This window comes from Chionomys nivalis, chromosome 9 (genome assembly GCF_950005125.1).
Source record: "Chionomys nivalis chromosome 9, mChiNiv1.1, whole genome shotgun sequence".
NCBI lineage: Eukaryota > Metazoa > Chordata > Mammalia > Rodentia > Cricetidae > Chionomys > Chionomys nivalis.
In genome coordinates, this window is record NC_080094.1 from 46264448 (window position 1) to 46289733 (window position 25286).

The 25286-nt window shown below is 43.6% G+C and overlaps 2 protein-coding genes across 2 annotated transcripts in view; one reads left to right on the forward strand and one right to left on the reverse strand.

The window, feature by feature from the left end:
• Window positions 1-4343, forward strand: part of Anapc1 (anaphase promoting complex subunit 1) — an 80470-nt gene extending 76127 nt beyond the window's left edge. The window contains exon 48 of the mRNA XM_057780389.1: window positions 1309-4343. Within this exon, the coding sequence (XP_057636372.1) occupies window positions 1309-1424 (116 nt within the window). The 3' untranslated portion in view covers window positions 1425-4343. The remainder of the gene's footprint in view (window positions 1-1308) is intronic.
• Window positions 4344-10237: 5894 nt separating this feature from the next.
• LOC130880931 (speedy protein E4-like) lies at window positions 10238-19998 on the reverse strand. Its single transcript, XM_057780113.1, has 8 exons — window positions 19890-19998; window positions 19597-19713; window positions 18498-18614; window positions 18122-18328; window positions 16660-16718; window positions 16255-16340; window positions 15740-15914; window positions 10238-10297 (listed from the first exon to the last, which is right to left on the reverse strand). The coding sequence occupies exons 1-8, from the start codon at window positions 19996-19998 to the stop codon at window positions 10238-10240; spliced, it is 930 nt and encodes a 309-aa protein (XP_057636096.1).
• Window positions 19999-25286: the final 5288 nt, after the last annotated feature.

A 25286-nucleotide genomic window follows, 5' to 3' on the forward strand; every position in this document is an offset into this window, starting at 1 on the left:
CAATGAACAAGACAATTTACCAGACTGGTGGTGCCCGTCTCACAGCTAATTCTTAATAGAATTTGGGAGGGTATAGCTTCAGTCATAGAAAATAAATTGCCTCTGAATTAAATAGAGATGTGGTCACACCTAACAGGTATCAAAGGATCAACACAAGTTGTGATCTGTGATCATAACTGCATGTATGTTTTCTTGAAACTTAACTGTATTCAGATTAAAACTTAGTATCTCAAGAACACAGAAGTACCCAGCACTCAAGTTAGTGGAATTTAATATGTGGTGTACAGTAAAAAGAGTCTCCAGACTGGGCCTGGTGGCCCACACCCACAACCTAAGCACTTGGGTGGCAGGGAATTTCCTGGAGGGGAAGCAGTTCAAGGTCATCCTTGGCTGTGGTGTGAGTTCAGGGCTGGCCTTGGCCCACAGGACCCGTCTCAGGAAAATAGCAATAGTAATAGCAGCTACATTGACGGCAGGCCCTCAAGCTGCCCCGCTAATGCAGCCCTAGGCTAGGAATTAGTTAGATTAGTGCTGCCTCAAACTGCCCTTGCATTCCTCTTTGGTGCTGGTATTTTCCACAAGTCTCTCCTTGGCTTCTGGCTGTGCAAGATTCTTCCCTACCTTTTTTTCCTTCCTGTTTTATTTTATTGTTCCCCACCCTGTTCTTATACAGATAAGAAAGTAAACAGTACCAAATGGGGCAGGGAAGAATCCCAAGAAGCAGAGAAATCGAAAAGTGTATATAACTTGCACTGTTGGGATTATAGGAGCGTGGTGATGAAGCTTAAAGACTTCCTTGGTGATGCCCCATACTTCCATCAGGCTGAGATCTTGGAACTATAACAGAATCATCTGTGTAGCTTTCAAAACCCTGGATACCCAGGCCTCACTCTCAGTTAGTCATGTGTGATCTCTATGGGACCAAAAGTCACAGGCATTAGGTCAACTCTCAGTCTTCAGTCTGTGGTGGTTTTTTGTTGTTTGTTTGCCTCTTTTATTTTTGGTAGAAGATATAACTCACAGATCAGAAATTGAGTATAGAATCAGTTTTCAGAATCACTTATCGTAATTGAGGCTAATTAAATTTAATGTGCATAGAAAAGTTCCCACAGGGGTTGAATCTCTAAAGTACATAATGGGTAAGTTTAAATTCTCAGTATTTTAGGAAAGTAAAAATTCAGGGATTGCCTCTGGGGGCTTTTGTCTCGAAGGAAGAACGCCTGGCTCACACGTACGTTGTGCTCCTTGGGAGGACTGTGTAGCTGAGGCTGTGCAGTGACGTAACCTCCTGCATCTCTGTCTCTTCAGGGAGTACGAACTTTGCTGAGCTCCTCTTCAGGTTTAGACAGCTGAAGATTCCAGTCCGAGCTTTGCTCAGACTGGCTCCCTTGCTGCTTGGAAACCCACAGCCGATGGTTATGTGACCACATCTGGTAGTCAGCCTCCCTGAGATGACCACAGCACAGAATCATAATGACAGCGAAGATGCAGCAGCACTTCTCTTTGGTGTGGAACTCGGAGGTGTGTGCCTCGCTGTGTTGGAAGAAGTGCTCCAGAGACACTGTCGCTGTCCATGTCATTAGCCAGTGTGTAAGAGCCATTCAAAAGCTCTTTTGTAAATAAAGATTTTTTTTGGTTTGTTTTCAAAACTATTGGTGATTGCTTTGGACTTCAGAACAGAGCGACAGGCTGATTTTTGAAGCCTTTGAACTTCAGTGGTTCCGGTGAAAGGTCTGTATTCAGAAGTGCCAGACTGAAAAAACCACATCACAGAAGTGGACTTTCCGCCGCTGTTGGAGAGTCCTGTGTTGTCTTCTGTGTCGCAGTCGTCTTCTCTGATGCGACAGACAATGTGATCACTGCAAGCAGAGTTCTAGTGAAGAACTGCCTGCCCAGCATGGAGTGCGGGACTGTGCCCTGACCTCAGCGTGACTGTGGGCTGCAGTTCTTGGGCGGTAACTAGGTTAAAGGATACCTTAAGGGTAAGTTCTAATTTGATGGACCCGATGGCCTACTCAGGAGAGGAGGAGGAGGAGTGCTTTTCTTTCACTATTATGTGAGAATTTGCAACACAACTGCTTAGAAGCCAGGAAGATTCCCTCCTGGGGAACCACTCAGACAGCGTCTTGGACTTCAGCGTCTTGGACTTCAGCGTCTTGAAGTATAAGAAATAAATTTGTCATCCTTAAACCGTCGTGTCTGGTATTTGGGTTTTAGCAGCCTATGCAGGCTAGTGTATGATACCTGCCCAATATACCTAAAATATAAAATTGCCCCTATAGAGGAATGCTAAGAAAATATTTTTAAATATAAAAGTCCATCAGAACTGAAGATTTGGGGAGTATTTTTGTGTTCTGGGTTTCAAGACAGCCCATGAAGCAAGATAGTCCTCTGAAGGGACCTAAGCTTCAGCCCCACGTGGCAGGAAGAAAGCTCCTTCCACTTCGCTCCAGCCTGTGCTCATAGCTTGCTTTCAGAAGAGTAGAACCATGAATAAGTAGGAACTGCAAAATTTCTACCTACCGATTTTCCATTTGTTAATAAAAAAGCAAATATAGGTGGCTCCATTGGGATTTGGTAATGTCCATCTGCCTGCATCAAGGTAATTTGTGGCTGACTTTGAGAGCAAAATCTTAAAGATTGCTATGAATTGGTAGGTGATGAGCATTCAGTTTCATCAAGATTGAACCCACTGTTCAGGCAATTGTTATTTTCACTTTCAGTTGTTGATAGTTGCTGTAGGAAGACTTGAGAGACGTCTGACTAGTTTTTGGACACATTAACTCATACAGGAGGGAAAATAGTCGTGACGGTGTTGAGAAGAGTGAACAGTAAGCTTTAAAGAGAGGATTGGATACAGTGGAACCTGCATTGACGGGCCTGTGGTCAGCTGGATGCGCACAAAGAATAAATTCTAGAGTCAGCATGCTAGGATCATCAGATAATCATTATCTTTACTAGTTTCCAAAACATCCCATGGGAGGCAGTCTCACCATCCACAGCAGCCAGCCTCCCGGGAGCCATCGCAAGGGAAGAGCTAGAGAAACCTGGCAGTGAAGTGTCTAGTCTCAAACCAGCACCTGGGACTTCAAGTGAAGGCTGTTTAGCCAGAACTTGTTCTATTGTTTCACCTCCTGTGCACATGGAGTGGAGACAAGGTGTAGCTGCGGTGAGAACAAGTATTGTCTGCGACAGACACACAACTGAACAGTGCACTCAGATCCTTTCCCCAAAGGATACTGACATCTGCTCCTCCCTCAAGGTCTAACGAGGGAGTGGGAGCCAAGGCAAATTGAGGTCAAATGTTAGGCTTCTGCTCTGACATAGCCCTCACTCTCCATGCTGGGCTCTCCCCATCGCACTGCGCTCCAGCCCCGCTCTGGTCTGCTGCTGCCAGCATGGATTCTAGTCCAAGAGACTCAGAAACAGCTTCTCGATGTGAACTGAAAGGACTTAGCATTGGCAGAGCTTATGAACATGTTGAAAATATGGGCGAGCATCTTTGGACTCACATGGGCCTTTGTGTCTCTTTTCTGAGTTGTACTCACTGACTTAGTCTATTACTACGGTCACATTATATAAAGCATCTTGTTTAAGCTTTTGTCTTTTAGCTTTGATAAACTTGAATACTGTAATCTTTTTCCTTTAGGATACTTTGGAAAGTACTTTTCAACTTTTTTTCTTTTAAACATTCATATTAGAATTTTAAAACAGGAACTTCATAGTAAATTCATTAAGATTTATAAAGTACCTGTCAGACCTTAATTCCTGTGCTTTTTATACTCAAGTGCTTAGCTGAACTGTTAGCCTTTTCTGTGTAGCTAATGGATGTCTCAAGTCTCTGCCTTGTGAGATTGTGTGCTTTAAAAACTTAAGACATGTTGGATCTCGATGTCACAGTTGCCTCATGGGTGGAGGGTGGGTCCCTAAAGCAAGCACAAAGGTAGGAAAGCCAGTGTTGATGGTATTTTCCTTCAGATTAAAACATCCCTCCAGGAAGAAGAGGTAGGGGAAACTCAAGAGACTAAACAAGCATCACATGTCTTGGAAAGTTGAAGCTTAAGGTCATAAAGTGCTCCCCCAAGGTTGTAGAAATAGAGCTCTATGTGTTTGTGGGGGGTAGGGGGTGGAGGATGGTAAAAAGACAGAAAGGGGCAAGTTGACTGACCACCAGAGCTGCCTAGAGGAGGAGGCCTAGCTGCCTGGAAGAGGAGTCTCTGACTAGTCAAGCAGTCTGCAAGTTGTGAAGAGCTGTTGCCCATGTTGAGGTGGCTTTGGTGATACAGCTGCTTTTGAGTTGCCCCTGCTCTTGTAAGTGGTCCCAATAAACTCATTGATTTGCTAAGCTGGACTTTGGCAATGTCATTTCTTTGGTCTGTCTTTGATTTCCTAACTGATTTATGAATGTGTGTCTGGGGGTCCAGTGGGGGAGTCTTCCCAGGAAAAGTGTCACACAAAGCTAGCTGTGCCACTCACTCACCTTTCAGGCTTGGGTGTCTCTGTGCATATTCCACTACCAAGCATGTTTGGGGTTTGGGTGAATGACTCAGTAATAGAGTGTAAGCACATGCTAGGCCCTGGGTTCTATCCACCAGCCCCCCACACAAATACGTTCAGTATTACCTTTTCTACTGTTAGAAGTTAAACAGGAATGTTCTGGGTAGATGACATAGATCTGAAGCTGAGGAATCCGGAGCAGACCCATTGGTTTTGTTTTGTTTTTTTTTTGTTTTGTTTTGTTTTTTAATTTTCGAGACAGGGTTTCTCTGTAGCTTTTTGGTTCCTGTCCTGGAACTAGCTCTTGTAGACCAGGCTGGCCTCGAACTCAGAGATCCGCCTGCCTCTGCCTCCCGAGTGCTGGGATTAAAGGCATGCACCACCACCGCCCGGCTCGGAGCAGACCCATTGTAAGTAGCCTGTAAAGCTGCAGCCTTCCTGACCCTCCAAGCGACACGAGCAATCTCAAACCCTCTTTCCACATCATGTATGCGTTCATTCAGATCCCAAGAGCAGACCATGGGTGCTGTCTTCAGTGTCATCTCACTCCAAACTCTGATCTGTGTACTAGTTCTTTAAAAGTCTTCTGTCCACCCAGTTCATGGGCTGCGTGTGAGCTTGAAGACAAACCAAGTCAGACAGCCAACTTGATTCTTGAGTCGTATTTACATTTTTAAACAATTACATGTGTGTGAAAGTGTACATGTGCCACAGAAACCCCATGGTGGGGGTAACTTGGTTTTTATTTTGAGATTTAAGTTTATGAATCCAAGTTCTTGTTTAAATGTATGTCCATTTACCACATGCTTATAGTGTCCCCAGAAGCCAGAAGAGGGCATCAGATCCCCTGGGACTAGATTTACAGGCAGTTGTGAGCCTGGGTGTTAAGTGCTGGGAATTGAACCCAGGTCCCCTGCAAGAACAGGTAGTGCTTATAATAGCTGAGCCATCTCTTCAGCTCCAAGAGGAGAAGTTGTGAGCATATGTCTTCACCTGCCTTGTTGAGGGATGGTCTCACTTGTTGCTGCCATGTGGCATACTCTAGGGATCAAGCTTGCAAGACAAGAGCTTTTTAAAATCTACTGGCTCTATTGAAGCACCCTTAGTGCCTGGCTTCCCTCCTGGTTCCCAAGGCCTTAGATGCTCTGAACCTTGGCTTTCTTCCTCTGCCGTCCAGATGGCACTCTCATCTTGGGGATGCTTCCCCTTCCCCAACCGTTGTTTTTAGTACTTGGAATGAGCTTTCTTTCTTTCTATTTTTTTTTACTTTGTTTTTTTTTAATAGAGTTTTAAAAAAATACTAATCCAAATTCCCACTCCCCTCCTCCCATTCCCTCCACATATCCTCCCACCCCACCACCATCTAAGCCTGCTTTGTGGAAGGTCTAAGGCCCTCCCTACTACATCTAGACTGAGCAAGGTATACATCCAAAGAGAGTAGGATCCCAAAAAGCCAGTACATGCAGTAGAGATAAATTGCAGTGCCACTGCTAGTGGCCCCTCAATCTGCCACAGCCATACAACTGTCAGCCACATTCAAAGTAGTGTGGTCCTATGCTTGTCCCTTCCCAGTCCAATTGGAGTTGGTGAGCTCCCATTAGCTCAGATAAAAGTCCTATGCTTGTTCCTTCCCGGTCCAATTGGAGTTGGTGAGCTCCCATTAGCTCAGATAAACTGTTTCAGTGGATAAACCCTTCATGATCTTGATCTCTTTGCTCATATTCTCATTCCTTCCACTCTTCAACTAGACCTTGGGAGCTCAGTCCAGTGCTCCAATGTGGGTCTCTGCCTCTGTTTCCTCTGTTGTTGGGTGAAGGTTCTATGGTGATATTTAAGATAATCACTGGAAAGGCCAGTTCAGGCCCCTCTCCTCTATTGCGTAGGGTCTTAACTGGGGTCATCCTTGTGTTTCCTGGGAATTTTTCTAGAGCCAGGTTTCTTGCTAATCCCATAATGGCTCCCTCAATCAAGATATCCCTTTCCTTGCTCTCATATCTGTCCTTCATTTCAACTATCCGATTCCCTCAAGTTCTCCTCAACCCTCCTGTTCTCCTCTTCCCCTTCTACCCTCCCTTCTCTCCCTCTCCCCCACTGCTCCCATGCTCCCAGTTTTGTCAGGCGATTTGTCTGTTTCCAATTTCCAGGTGGGTCTATATATGTTTTTCTTTGGGTTCACTTTATTACTTAGCTTCTCTAGGATCATGAACTATAGGTTCATTGTCCTTTGTTTATAGGTAGGATTCACTTATGAGTGAATACATACCATATTCATCTTTTTGGGTCTGGGTTACCTCACTCAAGCAAAGGACACAGTCGATAAGACAAAAAGGCAGCCTACTGAATGGGATAAGATCTTCACCAACCCCACATCAGACAAAGGACTGATCTCCAAAATATATAAAGAACTCAAGAAATTAGATATTAAAATTCTAGCCGGGCGATGGTGGCGCACGCCTTTAATCCCAGCACCAGGAGGCAGAGGCAGGCGGATTTCTGTGAGTTCGAGACCAGCCTGGTCTACAGAGCTAGTTCCAGGACAGGCTCAAAAGCCACAGAGAGCCGGGTGGTGGTGGCGCACGCCTTTAATCCCAGCACTTGGGAGGCAGAGGCAGGCGGATCTCTGTGAGTTCGAGACCAGCCTGGTCTACAAGAGCTAGTTCCAGGACAGGCTCCAAAACCACAGAGAAACCCTGTCTCGAAAAACCAAAAAAAAAAAAAAAAAAAAAAAAAAGCCACAGAGAAACCCTGTCTCGAAAAACAAACAAAACAAAACAAAACAAAAAAAAATTAAAATTCTAAATAACCCAATTAAAAAATGGGGTGCTGAACTAAACAGAATTCTCAACAGAAGAATTTCAAATGGCCAAAAGATACTTGGCCATTTGAAAACATGTTTTCAAAAAAAAAAAAAATGTTCAACTTCCTTAGCTATCAGGGAAATGCAAATCAAAACAACTCTGAGATACCATCTTTTACCTGTCAGAATGGCTAAGATCAAAAACACTAATGATAGCCTATGCTGGAGGGGATATGGAGTAAGGGGTACACTCATCCATTGCTGGTGGGAATGTAAACTTGTGCAACCACTTTGGAAATCAGTATGGTGGTTTCTCAGAAAATTGGGAATCAACCTACCTCAGGATCCAGCAATACCACTCTTGGGCATATACCCAAAATATGCTCAATCATACTACAAAAGCATTTGTTCAATATGTTTATAGCAGCATTATTTGTAATAACCAGAGCCTGGAAACAACCTAGATGCCCCTCAACGGAAGAATGGATAAAGAAAGTGTGGCACATTTACACATTAGAGTATTACTCAGCAGTAAAAAACAATGACATCTTGAATTTTGCATATAAATAGATGGAATTAGAAAACACTACCCTGGAATGATCTTTCAAAGAGTGAAGAACTGGATTTTACTTTGTGAGTCAATCAGAGTCGTTTTTAGTAATAATTAAAAACCCAATATTTATTAATACAAATCATGTAACCAAATATAACCAAACTACTATTAATATAAACAACAGGCTCAAAACAATATAGCTCAAATAATATAACCTGGATAATACAGTGCTTGTCTGCTGTGTGGTACATGCGTGGTATTTACTTTCTTATTTTAAGTTTCTATTTGATATGCTTTCTTTGCTTTTTTCAGACCTGTTGGATGCTTTGTACTTAGGCTGGCTCTACTTCTCCAATCCCTCTTTCCTATTCCTTGTCTCCCAACCTTTTGTTTCTTTGCTCCTCTTCCTCCTGGATCCTAATGGCTGCTTGTTAATTCATTAGGGCATGTGATTGCATATAAGCTCACCCCTCCTGTTTACTTTGTTTTCAGCCTCACATCTCTACAGTATCAAGGCCAGTATCTCAGGGCTTCATCTCAGATTTTTCCACAGCCCTCCATGTGGTGTAAGCCTTCATTGAATAATCTGGTAGACCACAGAAAGACTCAGAAGACAGCTTCCCCAAGAAACTTATAAAGTGTCTTTTCATCCCTACGTAAGTCTCCATCCCCCAGCCTGAGTCATTCCCCTCCCCATCTCATTTGTCTCTTCCTAGTGTTCTCCTTGCCACTTCCCAGTGGTGGAATTGACTTCTACCTCCGTGTTCTTCCTTAGTAGTCTAGGACTCCCAAAATCTCCACTGTAACCTTCCTCTTCCTATACCTGGTCTCTGAAGGGATTGCCTCCCTTGAGGGACCTTTGCCCTGGATACTAAGGGGTCAGGGACCTTTGTAGGCTGGTACCCATTTGAAGGCAGAGGACAGTGATGCCTTCACTGAGGGCCACTTGCTCACACTAGGTTTTCCATCCTGATATGGGATGGAGGTAGGTGGCTTCCATTGTACAGATCCCTGGATCCTAGGGATAAGACAATGGTCTGGTCAGGGAAGGGGATACTAGGGTTGGGAACTATACAAAGAGAAAGCACAAGGCAAACTCGTAAACATCGTATAGAGGCTACATGGAAGAACAGAAGTGGGGAGATCAGTGGTCACTCATCTGTCTATGAAAGACAAAACTCTAGGGGCTCTGAATTTGAATTTTTTTTTTTTTTTTTTTGGTTTTTCGAGACAGGGTTTCTCTGTAGCTTTGAAGCCTGTCCTGGAACTCCCTTTGTAGCCCAGGCTGGCCTCGAACTCACAGAGATCCTCCTGCCTCTGCCTCCCAAGTGCTGGGATTAAAGGCGTGAGCCACCACCGCCCGGTGGGGCTCTGAATTTGTATTTAAAGATTTACAGCATTTGGAATTTACGCATTCTCTATGTGGTTGTTTTTGACACTCCAAAGAAACTTCTTTGGCCAGCTAGCTAACTTGTGAAGACAAGGTTCCTGCTTTTCCTCTCTCCCTTTTCTTTAATTGTCCAGGGTCAAAATAGACCTTCACACCCTGCAGGATGGGAGGACATTTAGTGGGTCCATATGCCCGGACGAAGAGACCCTTAACCATTTCACTAGAGTTCTCTCCCCACTTGGAGTAAATTCAAACAGGGAAGGAAATTTCAACCAAGCAAAATGTGCTTTGGAGTGTGACACCATACAATGTTGTTCTGGCTATATCAGGGTTATGACTTGTTCACAGAGTTCTCTGCCTGCACCCTCATTTTTCTTCCCAGCACTCTCACTGTTTGCAGAAACTAGTAATCCATGACTTCTTTTGTCCATGGAAATGTGATCTGATCATGTCTTTCAGGGACCCAGCTCAGTGAACCTCCCTTCATGTAGGAACTAAATATACAAAACCTAGGAGCAGAGGCTTGGATTTTCTTTCCCGAGAGCCACACAGTGAGAGTCTTACTTCAGTGTTTCTCATCTAGATATATTTTGAAATGTCACCTGAGCTCAAATTGGAACTGTTACCTAGACAATATGTTTCTTCTGCTAGTTAAAAAACAAAACAAAAGAATACACACACACACAATAAAAAGACATACAAATTGAAACCTTGTGTCATGGGTTGTGTGGTCCTGTAATGCAATCTAGTTTGAAAATTGGAATTTAAACACTTTCTGTACTTCAGCAGTGCTCATATGCCTATATGCTCCAACCCAAGAGGAAACACCAAGATAGGAGACAGCAGAGCTTCTTCCCATGTCTGCACAGCCCTGAGTACAGGTCCAGGGACTCAAGGACAGAGCTAACCTGTGCATATGGAGCCCCTGGCCAGGACCTCCACTCACCCTGCTCACTCACAGTACTCCACGACCCTGCTGATGGCTCCCAGGCCTGGGAACCTAAGGGGTGCTCTGTCGCACTTGGCTCCAGACCCAGTGGTGTGGGTTCTGGTTCTGGATCTGAAAGGGAAATTAGAGGTGAGTCCAGGAGGATGGACCCATCCTTGTTCTCCTCTGGGCAGCACCCTGTCTACCCACTCCCCGGGCTGATCCCTGGGAGACCTCTTCACACTCTTGCTGAGTGAGCAAGACTCAGTAATCTATGACTTGGAGGAATTTCTACAACCTTGGAAGTCCCTGTACAAGTCTTTCCATGTGTCATGTGTCTGTGCTCAGCAAGAATTGAAAGATGCTCCTCTTGGATATGGAGGTCATCCTCTTCCATGTCACAAGCGATGTAGCTTTCACAGGGAAGGGGAAGTGCATGTCCCTAACCGTGACTTCTAGATTAAGGCAGGGCTGTTGAAAGAGGTTGTACTGGTGGAAGTAGAGATCTAAGAGACCAGGTATGGGCAAGCCATACCATCAGAGTGACCTGAATCTACAGGGACTCCAGGGCATTCTCAGCACTAGGTCCATGTGCTCACTTGGTGCCCCTAGGAAAAGGGAAGTTCTCTTTCCAGAAGTCCTCCCTTCAAGTAGCCCAGTCTATAAGAGGCTAGTGGTGATTTCAAGGCACTCCCATGATCTCAGGTCCTTTCTCTCCTCACCACCTGGTGGCTTGAACATTTCAATTCTAGGTTCTGTGTTAAACACAAAATGATATGATGGAGTGATGGAAGCTGTAAGAGTTGGGATTTGGATGGAATGAGAGCTGGTCCCTAGGAGATGCTCACAGAGCTAGGAATAAGTGGATCGATCCTGTTGTATTCAGCCAGCCCAGTTCAACTCAAAGTACTCAACCCATACACACAGCAGGTCCTGTGGGCAGATAGAAGGCTCATAAGAGGTGGAGAATGGACAGTGGACACAGGCCAAAAGATCTCAGTGGGCCTCTGGGACCTTCCCTATTCCTTTGCAATGTCAACAATTTCACACTTAGAGGGGTGAGGGATCTAGAAGCCTTGTGCCTGGGAAGGAGTTTAGGGGCAGTAAAGATGGGCAGTGTGCCATTCTTTCCTCTACTTGAGAGCAGATCCATTGCAGAGCATTTCCTTTTCTGCCCATCTCTAGGAGAGAGTCCTTAGATGCATCATCCTTGCTGGTGTTGCAAATTTCTTTGGTCACTTTGAGGAAAATGTCAGCTTCCAAGAAGCTCTGGATCACATAGTGTTCTACAAAGGAAGGAGAATGAGAAAGATTGTATTCTCCCACCTGGGAAGTTAAAGGTCAGATGTGGGCTTTCCTCTCCATGGATTCTTTGGCAAGACTGGCAAAAGGTAAGAGTGGCATCCAGACCCCTTTATCAGCTGTTTCTTGGGGGAAGCAGCTGCCTTCCTCCAGTAGACTCTCAGTTATACTATCCCAAACAGCACTTGGCTTTTCTCATTGACACTTGCATTTTGGAAAGTAACCTGTTGAATGTTGTTGCTGTTGATTCTTTAACATGGTCAATGGTGAGATTTGAGCTGTTAATCCATGGTTCTCAATGCTTAACAAAATTTCCTCAACTCAAAACCCTGATTTAGCCAGGTGATGGTGGTACATGCCTTTAATCTCAGTCCTTGGGAGGCAGAGGCTGATGTATCTCTGTGAATTCAATGTCATTTTGGTCTACAGAGCATGTTCCAGGACAGACTCCAAAGCTACACAGAGAAACCTTGTCTTGCCCCCCCCCAAAATTAAAAGAACCTCTTTTTTTGTCCTTATATCTCTGTGATACCAGTCTGTCAGTTGGCCATGTTGTGGTTGTGACTGACTCCCTATGCACTACGTGATGACTGGTACAGATACCCTGGCCGGGATGGAGAGTTCATAGCCCACTGCCCACAGCATCCCTTATAGGGGCATTTCAGTTGTATCTTAATAACTAAAGCTTGCCTGAGGATTTGAGAGTAAAACAGCCCCACTGGTCAGCCTTACAGACCAGGTAATGGTAACACACCTTTAATCCCAGTAGCCACACTAGCTGTCATAGAAACTGGGTAGTGCATGACTTTCATTCCAGCAGTGCACACTTTTAATCCCAATTCTAGAGAGGATTATAAAACAGGAGGAGACAGCTCTCAAACACAGTCTCATTCTGAGATTCCTGGAGGCAGATCGCCATTTATGACTGATGTCGAGGTAAGAGCCAGTGGATGGCTACTTTGCTTTTCAGGTCTTCAGGTTGAACCCCAATTTTCTCTCTGAGTTTTTATTTATCCTTCCCTCCCTGCTTTCTTGTATCATCTCACTGCCTGAAGTGATGACAGTTTTCCTCTGCATAGAAGCTGTTTGCTTTTGAGCTGTTTTCTGGGGGCACAGGTTTTATGTGAAGACTTGAGACCTTTTTATCCTTTACCATCTGCCCTCAACACCATGATTAATGGGAGCAATGAATGGGTCTGCCTGTGGAGAGGTAGCTGTCTGTAATTTGTTAGTCTCTTTTGTTCTGAGAACTCCACTGAGACTGAATCTGGACATCTTTTCTTTGCAATTCAGATGTGCATCCTACTCTTCTTGGTTTGTGTACCTGCCAGTCCCACTTCTGCAACCTTGCTTTTAACCCTCAGAATCACTTTGTATCTCCCAGATATTCAAGAGCTGAATTTTGCTTTGTGAGCCAGTCAGAGTCCTTCTAGCAAATATTCATTTTTATTAATACAAATAATATTGTAACACAAATAGTATAAGCCATATAATGCTAGAACCAAACATTATAAGCAAAATAATATAATAAAGACAGTATTACTAAAATGTGATAATATAATTTTATAAAAAAATAGTATAACTTTAGTATGTAACATAATTTAATATGTAATATATTAATGATATTTCAATAATATAGCTGGAATATTACAATCAAAATAACCAAACTATTACTATCAAAGTAATATAAACAAAATTAGAAAAATAATATAATTATAGCCAAAAGAGTATAACAAAAATAATAAAAGCAAAATAACATATCTAAAATACTATAAGAATGATAAACAAAAATATGACTCAAATAATATAGAAAACATAGTAGAAATGTACTAGAAATACTATAAGCAAGATGATGAACCAAAGTAATATTACCAAAACATTATAAAACACCAAATATAACCAAAATATTATAACCAAACAAATATAAACAAAATTTTATAATAAAATAAATATAACCAAAATATTTTAACCAAAAATATAGTCAAAGTATTATAACCAATTATAACAGAAAGAAAAGTGAAAATAGTGTAATAAAAACAAGATAACTGAAATGTGAATAATGTCAGCTGTGTGCTGAATTGGTGTGGTCTTTTTCTTGTTTTCAGTCCTATCTGCCTTGCAGTGGTCTAGTCTGTCAGCGTCACTGTGACCCTGGGATCTGCCCTATTTGTCCTCTGTTGGTCCATCTTTCCTGTTCCTCAGCTTTCACCATCTTGTTCCCAGTGTTTGGGTGACTGTAGACCCTCATCCCCTCACCTCCTCTTCCTCACCCATTTCTGCTTCTGCCTCCCTCATTTGCAAGCTGGGTTGTTTCCCTATGGCAACAGCCTGCATTTCATGGGATGCCCTTATCCCTATCATACTTGGATAATGGCCTCAGATCTCCACATCATTATACTCAGTGTTTCCCATCAGCAACTAGTCAGATTTTTCCACCATATTCTGGGATAAGCTGGCGTTGTAGAGCCTGGTAGACTATTTTAGAGTCACTGACAATGGTTTCCAAGGACAGGGCTTGCTCAGTAGGCAGACCTGACCTCATCCTCTGACTTCAGTCATTTCTTTGTTCCAGGACCCCTGCTACATCTCAGAACCTGGACTGGCTTGAGTTCTTCCTCCTCTGGTCCAGGACTCCTGAACTTTGTGTGATATTGTGGCGTCCTGTCCTCAATCCCTGAAGATAATGGTTTTTGGAGCCCTCCAAGTGGTTATAGGATCCAGGGAAGGATGGTCAAGGCAGAGCCTTCTGCAGGCTGCCATCCTGAAGCCTGAGCTTCACTGGTGGTGTTGGTGTCCAGCTTCACACTGCTGAGGCACATCCTCTTCCTGGGTCCTTCGTCCTGAAGGTATAAGGAGAACCTGGAGTGGAATGTGGGATTTTACAGGTACTTGTATCGTAGGCAAGAGCTCTTGTGTCTTGTTGAGGGGAGGAAATGGCAGGGGTAAGCAGGAGCTACAAGGAGAAAAAAGAAAAAAAAAACTATTGTTAGGATAGAGGTGAACCCCTGTATATCATACCAAAAGTTCATAGTGGAAAAAACTATAGGAGATCATGTCACTTCTCACTGCTCCAAGTGACAAAACCCGAGTAGCCGTGACTACTGCTACTGGATTTGGAATCCCGAGATCCCTTCTGTATATGTAATTAGTGAGTTTTTTCATTCTAGGAAAGTGCTGGGGATGAGGTAAACTTTCACTAAACTGGGTTTATCTTATAAGGCAGGTTCCCTGATTTCATCTTTACACTGACGCTCTTGATCCACAGGGACAGATGGGGCTGTAGCATGGCAGGATATTTAGTGGGTTAGATGAGCACAACCATATGCCTGGAAGAAGAGACACTTAAGCATTTCCCTAGAGTTCTCTCCCCACTTGGAGTAAATCCAAATAGAGAAAGAAATTTCAACTAAATGAAGTACGCATTGGCGTGTGATGCCAGACGGGGTTGTTTCTGCTGTGGCATGTTTAGGACTTGCTCTTGGAATCCCCTGTCCGCTCCCTCCTTTTCCTTCCAAACACTCTCACTGTTTACAGAGACTAGTGATTCCATGACTTCATTTGTCCGTGGAAATGTGGCCTGATCATGTCTTTCATGAGCCCAGCTCAGTGAACCTCCCTTCATGTGGGAGCTAAACATACAAATCCTAAGAGCAGAGGTGGGAATTTCTTTTCTCTCCCAAGAGCCACACAGTGAGAGTCTCTTCTCCAGAGTGGATTACTCCAGTGTTTCTCATCTAGATATATTTTCACATATCACCTGAGCTCAAACAGGGGTTGTTTCCTAGACAACGTGAGTTCATTTTGTTTTCTGCTAATTATACACACACACACACATACACACACACACACACACACACAAAAAGGGATGCACAAATTGGAACCTTATGTCATGACTTGCATGGTCCTGTGATGCAGTCCAGTTGGAGAATTGAGATTTAAGCTCTTTCTGCAACTCAGCAGTGCTCACATGCACATATGCTACCCTCTAAGAGAAAACTCCTTTTCATGTCCACATATGACCACAGCTTCAGGACCCCTGGCTAGTCCCTGCGTGTGGAGCCCCTGGCCAGGACCTCCACTAACCTGCTGACGGTCCCCAAGCCTGGGAACCTAAGGGGCGCTCTGTCGCACCCGGCTCCAGACCCAGTGCTGTGGGTTCTGGTTTTGGATCTGAAAGGGAAATGAGAGGTAAGTCTAGAAGGATGAACCCATCCTTGTTCTTCTCTGGGCAGCACCCTGTCTACCCATTCCCCGGGCTGATCCCTGGCAGACCTCTTCACACTCCTGCCGTGTGACCCAGGCTCGGTAATCTATGACTCGGAGGAACTCCCCCTGCAGCCTTTGGAAGTCCTTGTATAAGTCCTGCCATGTGTCTGTGCCCAGCAGGAATTGAAAGATGCTCCTCTTGGATATGGGGTCATCCTCTTCCATGTCACAAGCAATGTAGCTGCCACAGAAAAGGGGAAGTGCATATTCCTAACTGTGACAGCAGAAGCCAGGTGGGGGAGCATGAAGTTCTAGAGATAGGGTGGGGAAGCAGTGTGTGCAGGGTGACCTTGGTCAAGACCATCACAGGGTATCCTGATACAATGCCTGCAGGACCCATTCACTTCTCAGTCCAGGAAAAGGTACCTTCTCTTTACTCATTCTTAATATTTTACTGATGCCAAGACCCTCTCTTCCCTCCCTGGCCTCGTAGTCCCTTGAAACTCAACAACTCTACGACTGAGGGTCAACACTTAGTCCTGATGGGGGTGAGGACAAATTGGTTCCCTCATGATGCTCACAGGGCCAGAAAGAAGTGGATCCTGTTGTAGAGATGTCCAGGAAGCCCGAGTCGGCCAAAGTACTCCACCACCATGGACAGCAGGTACTGTGTGGACAGAGAGTGGGTGAGGGGAGGCAGGCAGTAGACAAGAGGGCAAGAAATCTCAGTGGGGCCTGGACCTTCTGAAGCTGATCATTATACTCCAAATTATACGCAGAAAGGGGGAGTGGAATACATTTGTTTTGTGGATGTGAGCTAATTGGAAAACCAGGAAGGAAGCTGGGGGATATAATAGGGATGGGCAGCATGTCTCTGTTGCCTCTGTCCTGGAGAGCAGTCCTGGGTTATCCTGGCCTAGTACAGTCTTATGTTTTCTGTGTATCCCCGAGGGCAGTAACTGCGGAATATCTGAGGTTCCAGATACCTTGTCAGTCACCCTGAAGAAAATGTCAGCTGCCAAGAAGTTCTGGACCACAGGATCCTCTGCAGAGAAAGCAAGCATGAGAGAGACTTGGATCTCCCATCTGGTGGACCATGTGTGCGATTGTGGGGGGATCTTTGTCAGCAATGTGTGGCCTCCAGACCTCTCCCCCTGAGATGGATACCGAGAGGAAGCAAGACCTCTCTTAAGGTCTTAATCTTCCTATCAAGAACACAGTTTGTTCCTGTCATTGACCCATCCATGTTGCTTTTACGTGTTGATGTTAGTGTTGTTGATTCCTGAGCTTGGTCAGTGATGGCATTTGATACTTTTCTTTAGTGAAGGAATTTTACATGTTTCTCAATGTTAAATTTTACTTCACTCAAAACCTTAGGTGTGGTCTAGATCACTACCCCACTATCTTCCCATTTACCATATTGTGACTGAACCAAGTTCCCCTGTTCTGTATGATGACCCACTCCTTGTGCAAAGATGGAGAGTTCATAGCTCCATGCTTACAGTCTCCCAACATCCCTCTAGCCTGGGTCTCCTCTCCCTCTGAGGTAGGGACCATATTCCCCTGCTCTGCAGGAATTCATTTGTCTTTGAGGTCCTTCCTGGAGGCACCATTTTCTAACAAAGATGTGTCCCTTGGAGGTCCTGTGTGTGCTTTACCAGCTGCCAGGCAAATAATGCGTGCACAGCATGGGTCCTCTGCAATGTCCCTGAGCCCCAGAGGGCGCTGTCTGAGAGAGTGCTCAAAGTGTTAAGGCATCCTGTCCTCTACCATCCAATATGGCAGCCCACAGTCACATGTAGGCCCTGAACACAGAATCACAGCTGATGAGACCGATGAACTGAATGTCGATCGTCTGTTTACTCCATTTAACACAAAGTAAACAACTACCCGTGACTGGTAGGTGCTGTACTGGGTAGAGCACCTGGGTGTTGTTCACAATCTGCCACACTTGCTCCCAGATCTATGACCTGATACCACCTAGAGAGACCTCTGTGCCCTACTAGTGCCTTAGAGATCTCCTGTCTTCTTGCTGTCCCACCTCTAGGTGCCATGGCCTTCAGATCCTTTCCTGTGAAGCTGCCAAGAGCTAAGAGCAAATTTATTTTGTAAATGTTTAGTTTTTTTTTTTTTTTTGTTTTTTATGTCTCCCTGCTAGTGAATGACCAAAGCAGGGTTGAGTGACATTTCCTCTCCAGTCTCTACCGTCTTGACTGTTGGACTTGGTCTAAGAGTAGAGAAGCACCATTACTTCAGTACCCTTATGTGAGCCTGGTTTCTTCTCTTGAAGGACTTGTCAGAGAAAGGAGAAAGCTCCAAAAAACAAGGGGGCCTTCATCTGTGTTACATGGAGACCCATGAGCATTCTGGGGAGGTTTTAAGTACAGCTCCCTATTCTCAATTTGAGAATTGGCCCTAAGTATCCAATTCTGAGTTCAGAGAACCCACCCAGAATTCGGTAGAAGGCTTCAAGATCCTCAGGCCGGTAGCTGGGTCTTCTCTTCTTCTTTACTGTGAGTTTTGTTCCCTCGAAATGGTTCACAGTCCATATGCTCCTCCTCTTCTTCCTCCTGGGGAACTTCAGCTCTGAGGCAGCTCTGGGGGTGGCCTCAGAGGTGGATATGCCTGAGGCCTGCAATCTGCTTTCCTGGGTAGCTGTGGGCACAGAACCTTCTCAGTGTGGATGGACAGTGAGAACCCTGGTCACTTCCTGACCATTACTCAGGAACTGGCCTCTTTTTGATGACTGAGTGACAAGTAGTCATTCGGCTGCAACTGGCTCTTCAAGCAGAGACCACAGTGTCCAGGGAAGATGGGCACATACCTGCTTTGACATCCGCCTGTGATTTTGTCTTCTGGACTCTCTTGCTCTTGGCCTGCTGCTCAGGGACATCCCCTGGAGAGTCATCGCTGGAGATAATGATGATGTTGTCTTCTGGATCTACAGGAAGATGAGACCTCATGTGACCACAAGAGGGACAACCTGGACATGGCAGAGTTTTTCCCTTCTCATAATTCCATGTGACATTGAAAAAGTCTGAGAGGAATGGCCTTCACTCATCCAGAGGAGACTAGAAATTGAGTTACTATGTACTCTTCTTTGCCAAGCCCCAGATGATCTCTGGTGCCTCTTTTTCTGGATCATTCTGTCTATAAGAAACCCCTATCAGAAGAAGAATTTGTTGATCTTTATCTACCATAGCTACAAAGGTGACCAAGGAAATGATGTCCAGGCTCACCAGGACACCCCTTGCTATGGCCCTGTATGAGCAGATTTAGGACAGCTTATGTAGATGGAGGGACTCTGCATAGTGGCCATGCTGTTTCATTCCTACTGGGGACATGAATGCCAACGGGTATGCAGACACATACCGGTCATGACGTTCTCCAGTTTCCTTTTTCTTTGTCCACTGTTGTTCTTAGATATCTGCTCAGGGCCATCTCCTGGAGAGTCATCGCTGGAGATAATGATGATGTCGTCTTCTGGATCTGCAGGAAGAGGAGACCTCATGTGACCACAAGAGGGACAACCTGGACCTGGCAGAGTTCTTCTCTTCTCATAATTCCATGTGACATCTAAAGAAGTCTCAAGGAATGGCTTTCACTCATCCACAATGGAGACTAGAAATTGAGTTACTATGTACTATTCTTTGCCAAACACCAGCTACTTTCTGGATCCTGTTTCTCTATATCATTGTGTCTACAGGAAACCCCTATGGAGACAGAAGAATTTGTTGATTTTCTATCTACCATAGATACAAAGGTGATCAAGGAAATGATGTCCCGACTAATGAGGATATCTTTGCTATGGCCCTGCAAAACTTGATTTTGAACAGTTTGGGAAGATGGAGGGATTCTGCATGGAGGGCAAGCTGTTTCACCCATACTGGGACACGAATGTTAAGGGGCATGTAGGCACATACTGGTCATGACATTCTCCAGTTTTCTTTTTCTTTGTCCATTGTTCTTTTTGGAGTTCTGCTCAGGGGCATCCCCTGCAGAGCCATCCATGGAAGTCCTCATGCTGCTGGCTGGTAGAGCTGCAGGAAGAGAAGACCCGCACATGAGCCAGGCCTGCTTTGCCAGCGTTGGGCTCTTCCCTTCCCACACACATTGTGGAATTTGAATGTAACATCTGAAGAGATCTAAGAGATTTGTCCCCTAACTCCCATATGCACTAATCTACAAAGGTGGCTTAGAAAGAGTTCCTATGTACCTTTTTTTGCCAGGCAAATATTATCATCTTGCACCTCTTTCCCTGTGTCATTTTGTTTGCAGGACTCCTTTGTGGATAGAGTTGACGTCTCTGATCTTCTGTCTGACATAGCTACAAAAAATAAGTAAGAAGTTACCTCTTCCTCACCAGGACACCATTGTCGTGCCCCTGTAGAGCTTGAATTGGAGCTGGGGAAGAGGGTGGGGCTAGGTGTCAGGGCCATGCTGATTCATCATTCATCTGTGGACCAGGGTTCCAGCACCACGGGTCATATACACCTGTTTTCGCTTTCCCACGTCCTTTTCTCTTTTGACCTTTCATTGTGTTATGAAGCTTCAGTGTGGTGCCTGAGGCGGCTGTTGTAGATATAAAGGGATCCTGTCTTCTTTGCTTTCCCAAGCAAGACAGGGGCCCACCCTGATTCCAACCCCAGGCTGTTTCTGTGTATCCTTTTTTTAAAAAACAAAATAATAAAAAAAATGTTGTAATAATGGTTACATGGTTAATGGTAGAAGATTTTTCTTTTGTGGTGATAAGATTTGTACATAAGGGTTTCACACATGCTGGAGAAGTTCTCTACCATAGAACTATAACCCATAATTATTGATTCCTTATGGAATTAGAATTTAATCAGTACATAAAGAAGTCCCTACTTAGTCTTTGTAATCTGTGAGGTAAGGACGTTCACTTGACTGCCTTATACATCAGAAGGTAATTTCTGGACTTGCCTAGTGTGTGTCATTGGCTCTGGATTTGCCACTGTAGATTTTTCAATGGTAAGAATGGCTACTGAGCATCAGTCATGTTCCAGTAGGCTCAGGATGGATGACTTCACACACCTGTTTCCTTTGTCATCCCTCTTTCCATATATTTATGAACCACTATAAATTCATAGGCAGTTAAATCTCCCTAAACATGCAGATCCTGTGCCCTACATCATCTTCCTTATGGCTGTGTCTTAACAGCAGTCTTTGGTAGACAAGATTCTTCTTGAACATCCTCCCTGTTTTAATTCATCTCCCTTTGTTTACATTTCTCCCTGTCCTCTGTTTCCCTTAATCTAAAACCTGTTTCCATTCTCATCATATCACTTGTTGTCCTTCTGGAGACTCCCAGGGAAATCTCTGACACAGCTCTTAACTCTCTGAAGGAAGGTAGTTGAGCCCTGACATTCAGTCTAGCTTAGCATTGGGTGACACTCACCTGTGTGAGCACCTGCTCCACTCTTTCAAGCTTTTGACCCTAAAGGCTTTCTCAGAGCTTACCCAGATCTCAGTCTCACAATTGTAAGGAGAGCACTGGCTGTTGCCAAGTGAACTCAAACGTTCTGCAGACACTGATGACATCACACCATTCCTCCAGAACTTATTCTCTGATCTATTAAAGAAACATACCCAAGGAACAGTCCATGGACATCCTGAGTATAGGACTAGTGTGTCCTCTGGACACTGAAATGATCTTCTCTTTTCCTACTGCTATCATCTTTATAGACTTCTCCCTTTTCCTTAGATTTTGATGTATTGATACAAGTTTAAAGTTATCTTTTCCTGTAGTATATGTATATTTTTATTGTTGTTTGGTGTATTGTGCTATGTAACTCACTTAAAATTAATGTTTACTTAAAATACAGATTAATAGTCTTCTATAATAGTCAGACTTAAAGTCATATTACATATATTTTCAATGTCATATACAGATATATTTAGATAAATAGTTGATCTTCAGTGACCTACAGGATATGGTATTTAATATGTTTTGTAACTGACAGCTTTTCGTGACAGTGATACATGTCTGTTTCTGGCAATACCAATCTATTTCAGAGATGATGATGGACATTGAATAATTCCACATGGAGTTTGTTTTCTTCATGGCAAAATCTAGGCACATGGGCAAAGAAATTTTCCTTGCCTCAATTCCCGATAGTATACTTCCCAAACTGGACCAGTAGGACGGAAAACAAGACACCTGTCAAACTTTGCCACGACAAGGTAAGACAGTCCTTTCAAATTTATTCCTTCTCAGAAATATCTGTCAGATATGCTAGACCTGTATGCCAAAGTTGGATGTTTCAACTTTTCAGAAGAACATAGGATGACTGTCCATGCTGCCAAATATCCCTGTGTTAGGCAAGAGTTCACCATTCTGGGGTCTTTGGCAGAGTTGAAGACTAAAAAGCCATAGTTAAAGTTTTCTGTAGTTGTAATAAATTAAATTAGGTATAAATGTTTAAAGTCACAAAGATAAGATAAATAATTTTCTCTAATTTTGCCAAGTGTAAATGAATAGTCTATTGTAACTGTTGTTCCTACTTAATAACTGTTTTTGTTATATATAGTTTTACCATGTTAAGGTTAAAACCCACCTTAGACAATAATGGTGAAACACTGTCTCTAATAATCCTTCTATACACCATGAATATGTATGACTCTGATTGGTTAAATAATGAAGATGACTGGCCAATACCTGAACAGGACAAGGTTAGGCGGGAGAGCCAAACTGAGACTGCTGGGAGGAAGAAGGGTGGAGTCAGGAGTTCCCAGCAGATGCAGAGAGAAGCAAGATGGGCATGGTGTACTGAGACTAGATACCAATCCACGAGGCATAGCACAGATAAGAAATATGGGTTAATTTAGATGTAAGAGTTAGCTAGTTACAAGCCTGAGCTATTAACCTAATTAATATTAAGACTCTATGTTGAATATTTTACAAGGAACCATCATGGTTCTCTCTCTCTCTCTCTCCTTTTTGTAATTATAAACTGATTGGTCCATTAGCTCAGGCTTCTTCTTAACTCTTATATTAGCCCATTATTATTGTCTATGTTAGCCATGTAGCTCGGTACTTTATTTGGCAAGGCAGTCAGTTCTTGCTTCCTCTGAGTCTGGATCATGACTGTAGAATTAAACTTCCCTCTTCCCTGAATTCTCATTGCCCCTCCTCTACTTCCAGTCTGGCTACTGGCCAATCGGCATTTTATTTTTATTTATTTTTATTTTTTTATTTTTATTTTTTGGTTTTTTGAGACAGGGTTTGTCTGTGGTTTTGGAGCCTGTCCTGGAACTAGCTCTTGTAGACCAGGCTGGTCTTGAACTCACAGAGATCTGCCTGCCTCTGCCTCCTGAGTGCTGGGATTAAAGGCGTGCGCCACCACCACCCGGCTACTTTTTTGTTTTTTTTTTTTTAAAAAAAAAAAAAACAAGAATGCTGAATCCATTATCTTTTGTTTAGCTTTTCTCTTGACCATTATCCATAAAAACTTGTAACCAACACTCTAAATAGAGGAAAATAAACATAGTCTTATTTTTGGGGAATGTGGGCGTAGTCTTTGAGGCTACTTCTTGTTGATTGGGCGCACTGATAATCTTATGGGGACCTAAAAATTATAATTATTAGCAAATCATGATTGGAGTATCCTGTGAGGCTTGATCATCTCAGGCAGCAGTCTTGAACCTGTTCTGGATGTAGAACTCAGACATCTGGGCTCCTATTGGAGATTTCCCAGGAGGTCTTCCTTGATCAAACCTAATTTTGCTTTCTTCTTTTTATTATTGATTTTTATTGAGCTCTTCATTTTTTTCTCTTCTTCCCTCCCTGACTCTCCCCTCTTCCCTTCAATCCTCCTCCAAGGTCCCCATGTTCCCAATTTACTCAAGAGATCTTGTCTTTTTCTACTTCCTATGTAGATTAGATCTATGTAAGTCTCTCTTAGTGTCCTCATTGTTGTCTAAGTTCTGTGGGATTATGGATTGTAGGCTGGTTTTCTTTGCTTTATGTTTAAAACCCACCTTTGAGTGAGTACATGTGATAATTGTCTTTCTGTGTCTGGGTTACTTCACTCAAAATAATGTTTTCTAGCTTCATCTATTTTCCTGCAAAATTCAAGATTTTTTTCTGCTGTGTAGTACTCTATTGTGTAAATGTACCACATTTTCCTTATCCATTCTTCGGTCGAGGGGTTTCCAGGTTCTGCTTATGACAAACAATGCTACTACACACATAGTTGCACGATTGAGCATCCTTTGGATATATACCCAAAAGGGTATTACTGGGTCTTGAGGAAGGTGGTGTCCTAATTTTCTGAGAAATCACCACACTGACATCCAAAGGAACTGTACCAGCTTGCATTCCCACCAGCAATGCAGAAGTGTTCCCTTTTCCCCACACCAGCATAAGTTGTCATAAGTGTTTTTGATCGTGGCCATTCTTACTGGTGTAAGATAAAATCTCAGAGTTGTTTTGAATTGCATTTCTCTGATGACTAAGGATGTTGAACATTTTCTTGAGTGTCTTTCAGCCATTTTAGATTTCTCTGTTGAGAGTTCTCTGTTTAGGTCTGTACTCCATTTTTTAAATTGGATTATGTGTTCTTATGGTGACCAATTTCTTGAGTTCTTTGTATATTTTGGAGATCAGACCTCTGTTTGATGTGACGTTAGTGAAGATTTTTCCCATTCTGTAGGCTGTCGTTTTGTCTTGTTGACTGTGTCCTTTGCTTCACAGAAGCTTTTCAGTTTCAGGACGTCCCATTTATTAATTGCTTCTCTCAGTGTCTGTGCTGCTGGGTTATATTTAGGAAGTGGTCTCCTGTGCCAATGCATTCAAGTATACTTCCCACTTTCTCTTCTATAAGGTTCAGTGTGACTGGTTTTATTGTTGAGGTCTTTGATCCATTTGGACTTGAGTTTTGTGCATGGTGATACCATTCTTTGGAGGTCTGTTGTAGGGATATAGCCCCACCCATTGGGGGCGTGTTCGCCTCAGGCTAATGTTTACGGATAAATCTGCCGGGCGTGATCCCAGCAGCCCTTTCTTTTGCTCAGCTTTTCCTGTTCTCCGCGGGAACCTGTGGTCCTGTAAGTCTATTTCCTTATTAAAGCTGTATATATCTATATAATCTGTCTGCATTCATTTACGCCGCCACAGTCTGTGAAGAATTTTGCTGGGATTTTGATGGGCATTGCATTGAACATGGTTCTCTCGTAAAGGTTTCTATTTTCCTGACATCTCTAGTAATCATTAATTCATCTGTGTATAAAATGAGAACTTGGCTTCTCCAAGCTATGGTTGAGGGGAAGGTTTTTATTGTCGATATGAGGGAGAGTAGAGCGTTGCTTCTTGAATGAGTGCTGGAGAGCCAAACTCTTCTTCTCGTGCTCGTGGAGCATGTACTTTGTCCACAAATACATCTCCCAGCCCCTAAGCACAGTTTCTGTAATCTAGATACAAATCCTTTGTCAGCTGTGTGATTTTTCCAGTCTTTCTTCTTGGCCGTGAACCTGTTTCATTATGCAGGCAGGATTGATTGTATACACTGAGGAGTTCTATTGACACAGGGAAGGAGATGGACTGTTGGCACTCAGAGAAAGGACCACTGACACATGTAGTAAGTACCATTGA

Coding starts and splice junctions, on each gene's coding strand:
- LOC130880931 (XM_057780113.1), bottom strand. CDS start 19,998: ATGTCAGACAGAAGATCAGAGACGTCAACTCTATCCACAAAGGAGTCC. Junction 18,615..19,596: donor ACTGGAGAATGTCATGACCA/GTATGTGCCTAC, acceptor ATCTTCCTGTAG/ATCCAGAAGACAACATCATC. Junction 18,329..18,497: donor ACAGGCGGATGTCAAAGCAG/GTATGTGCCCAT, acceptor CTGTGCCCACAG/CTACCCAGGAAAGCAGATTG.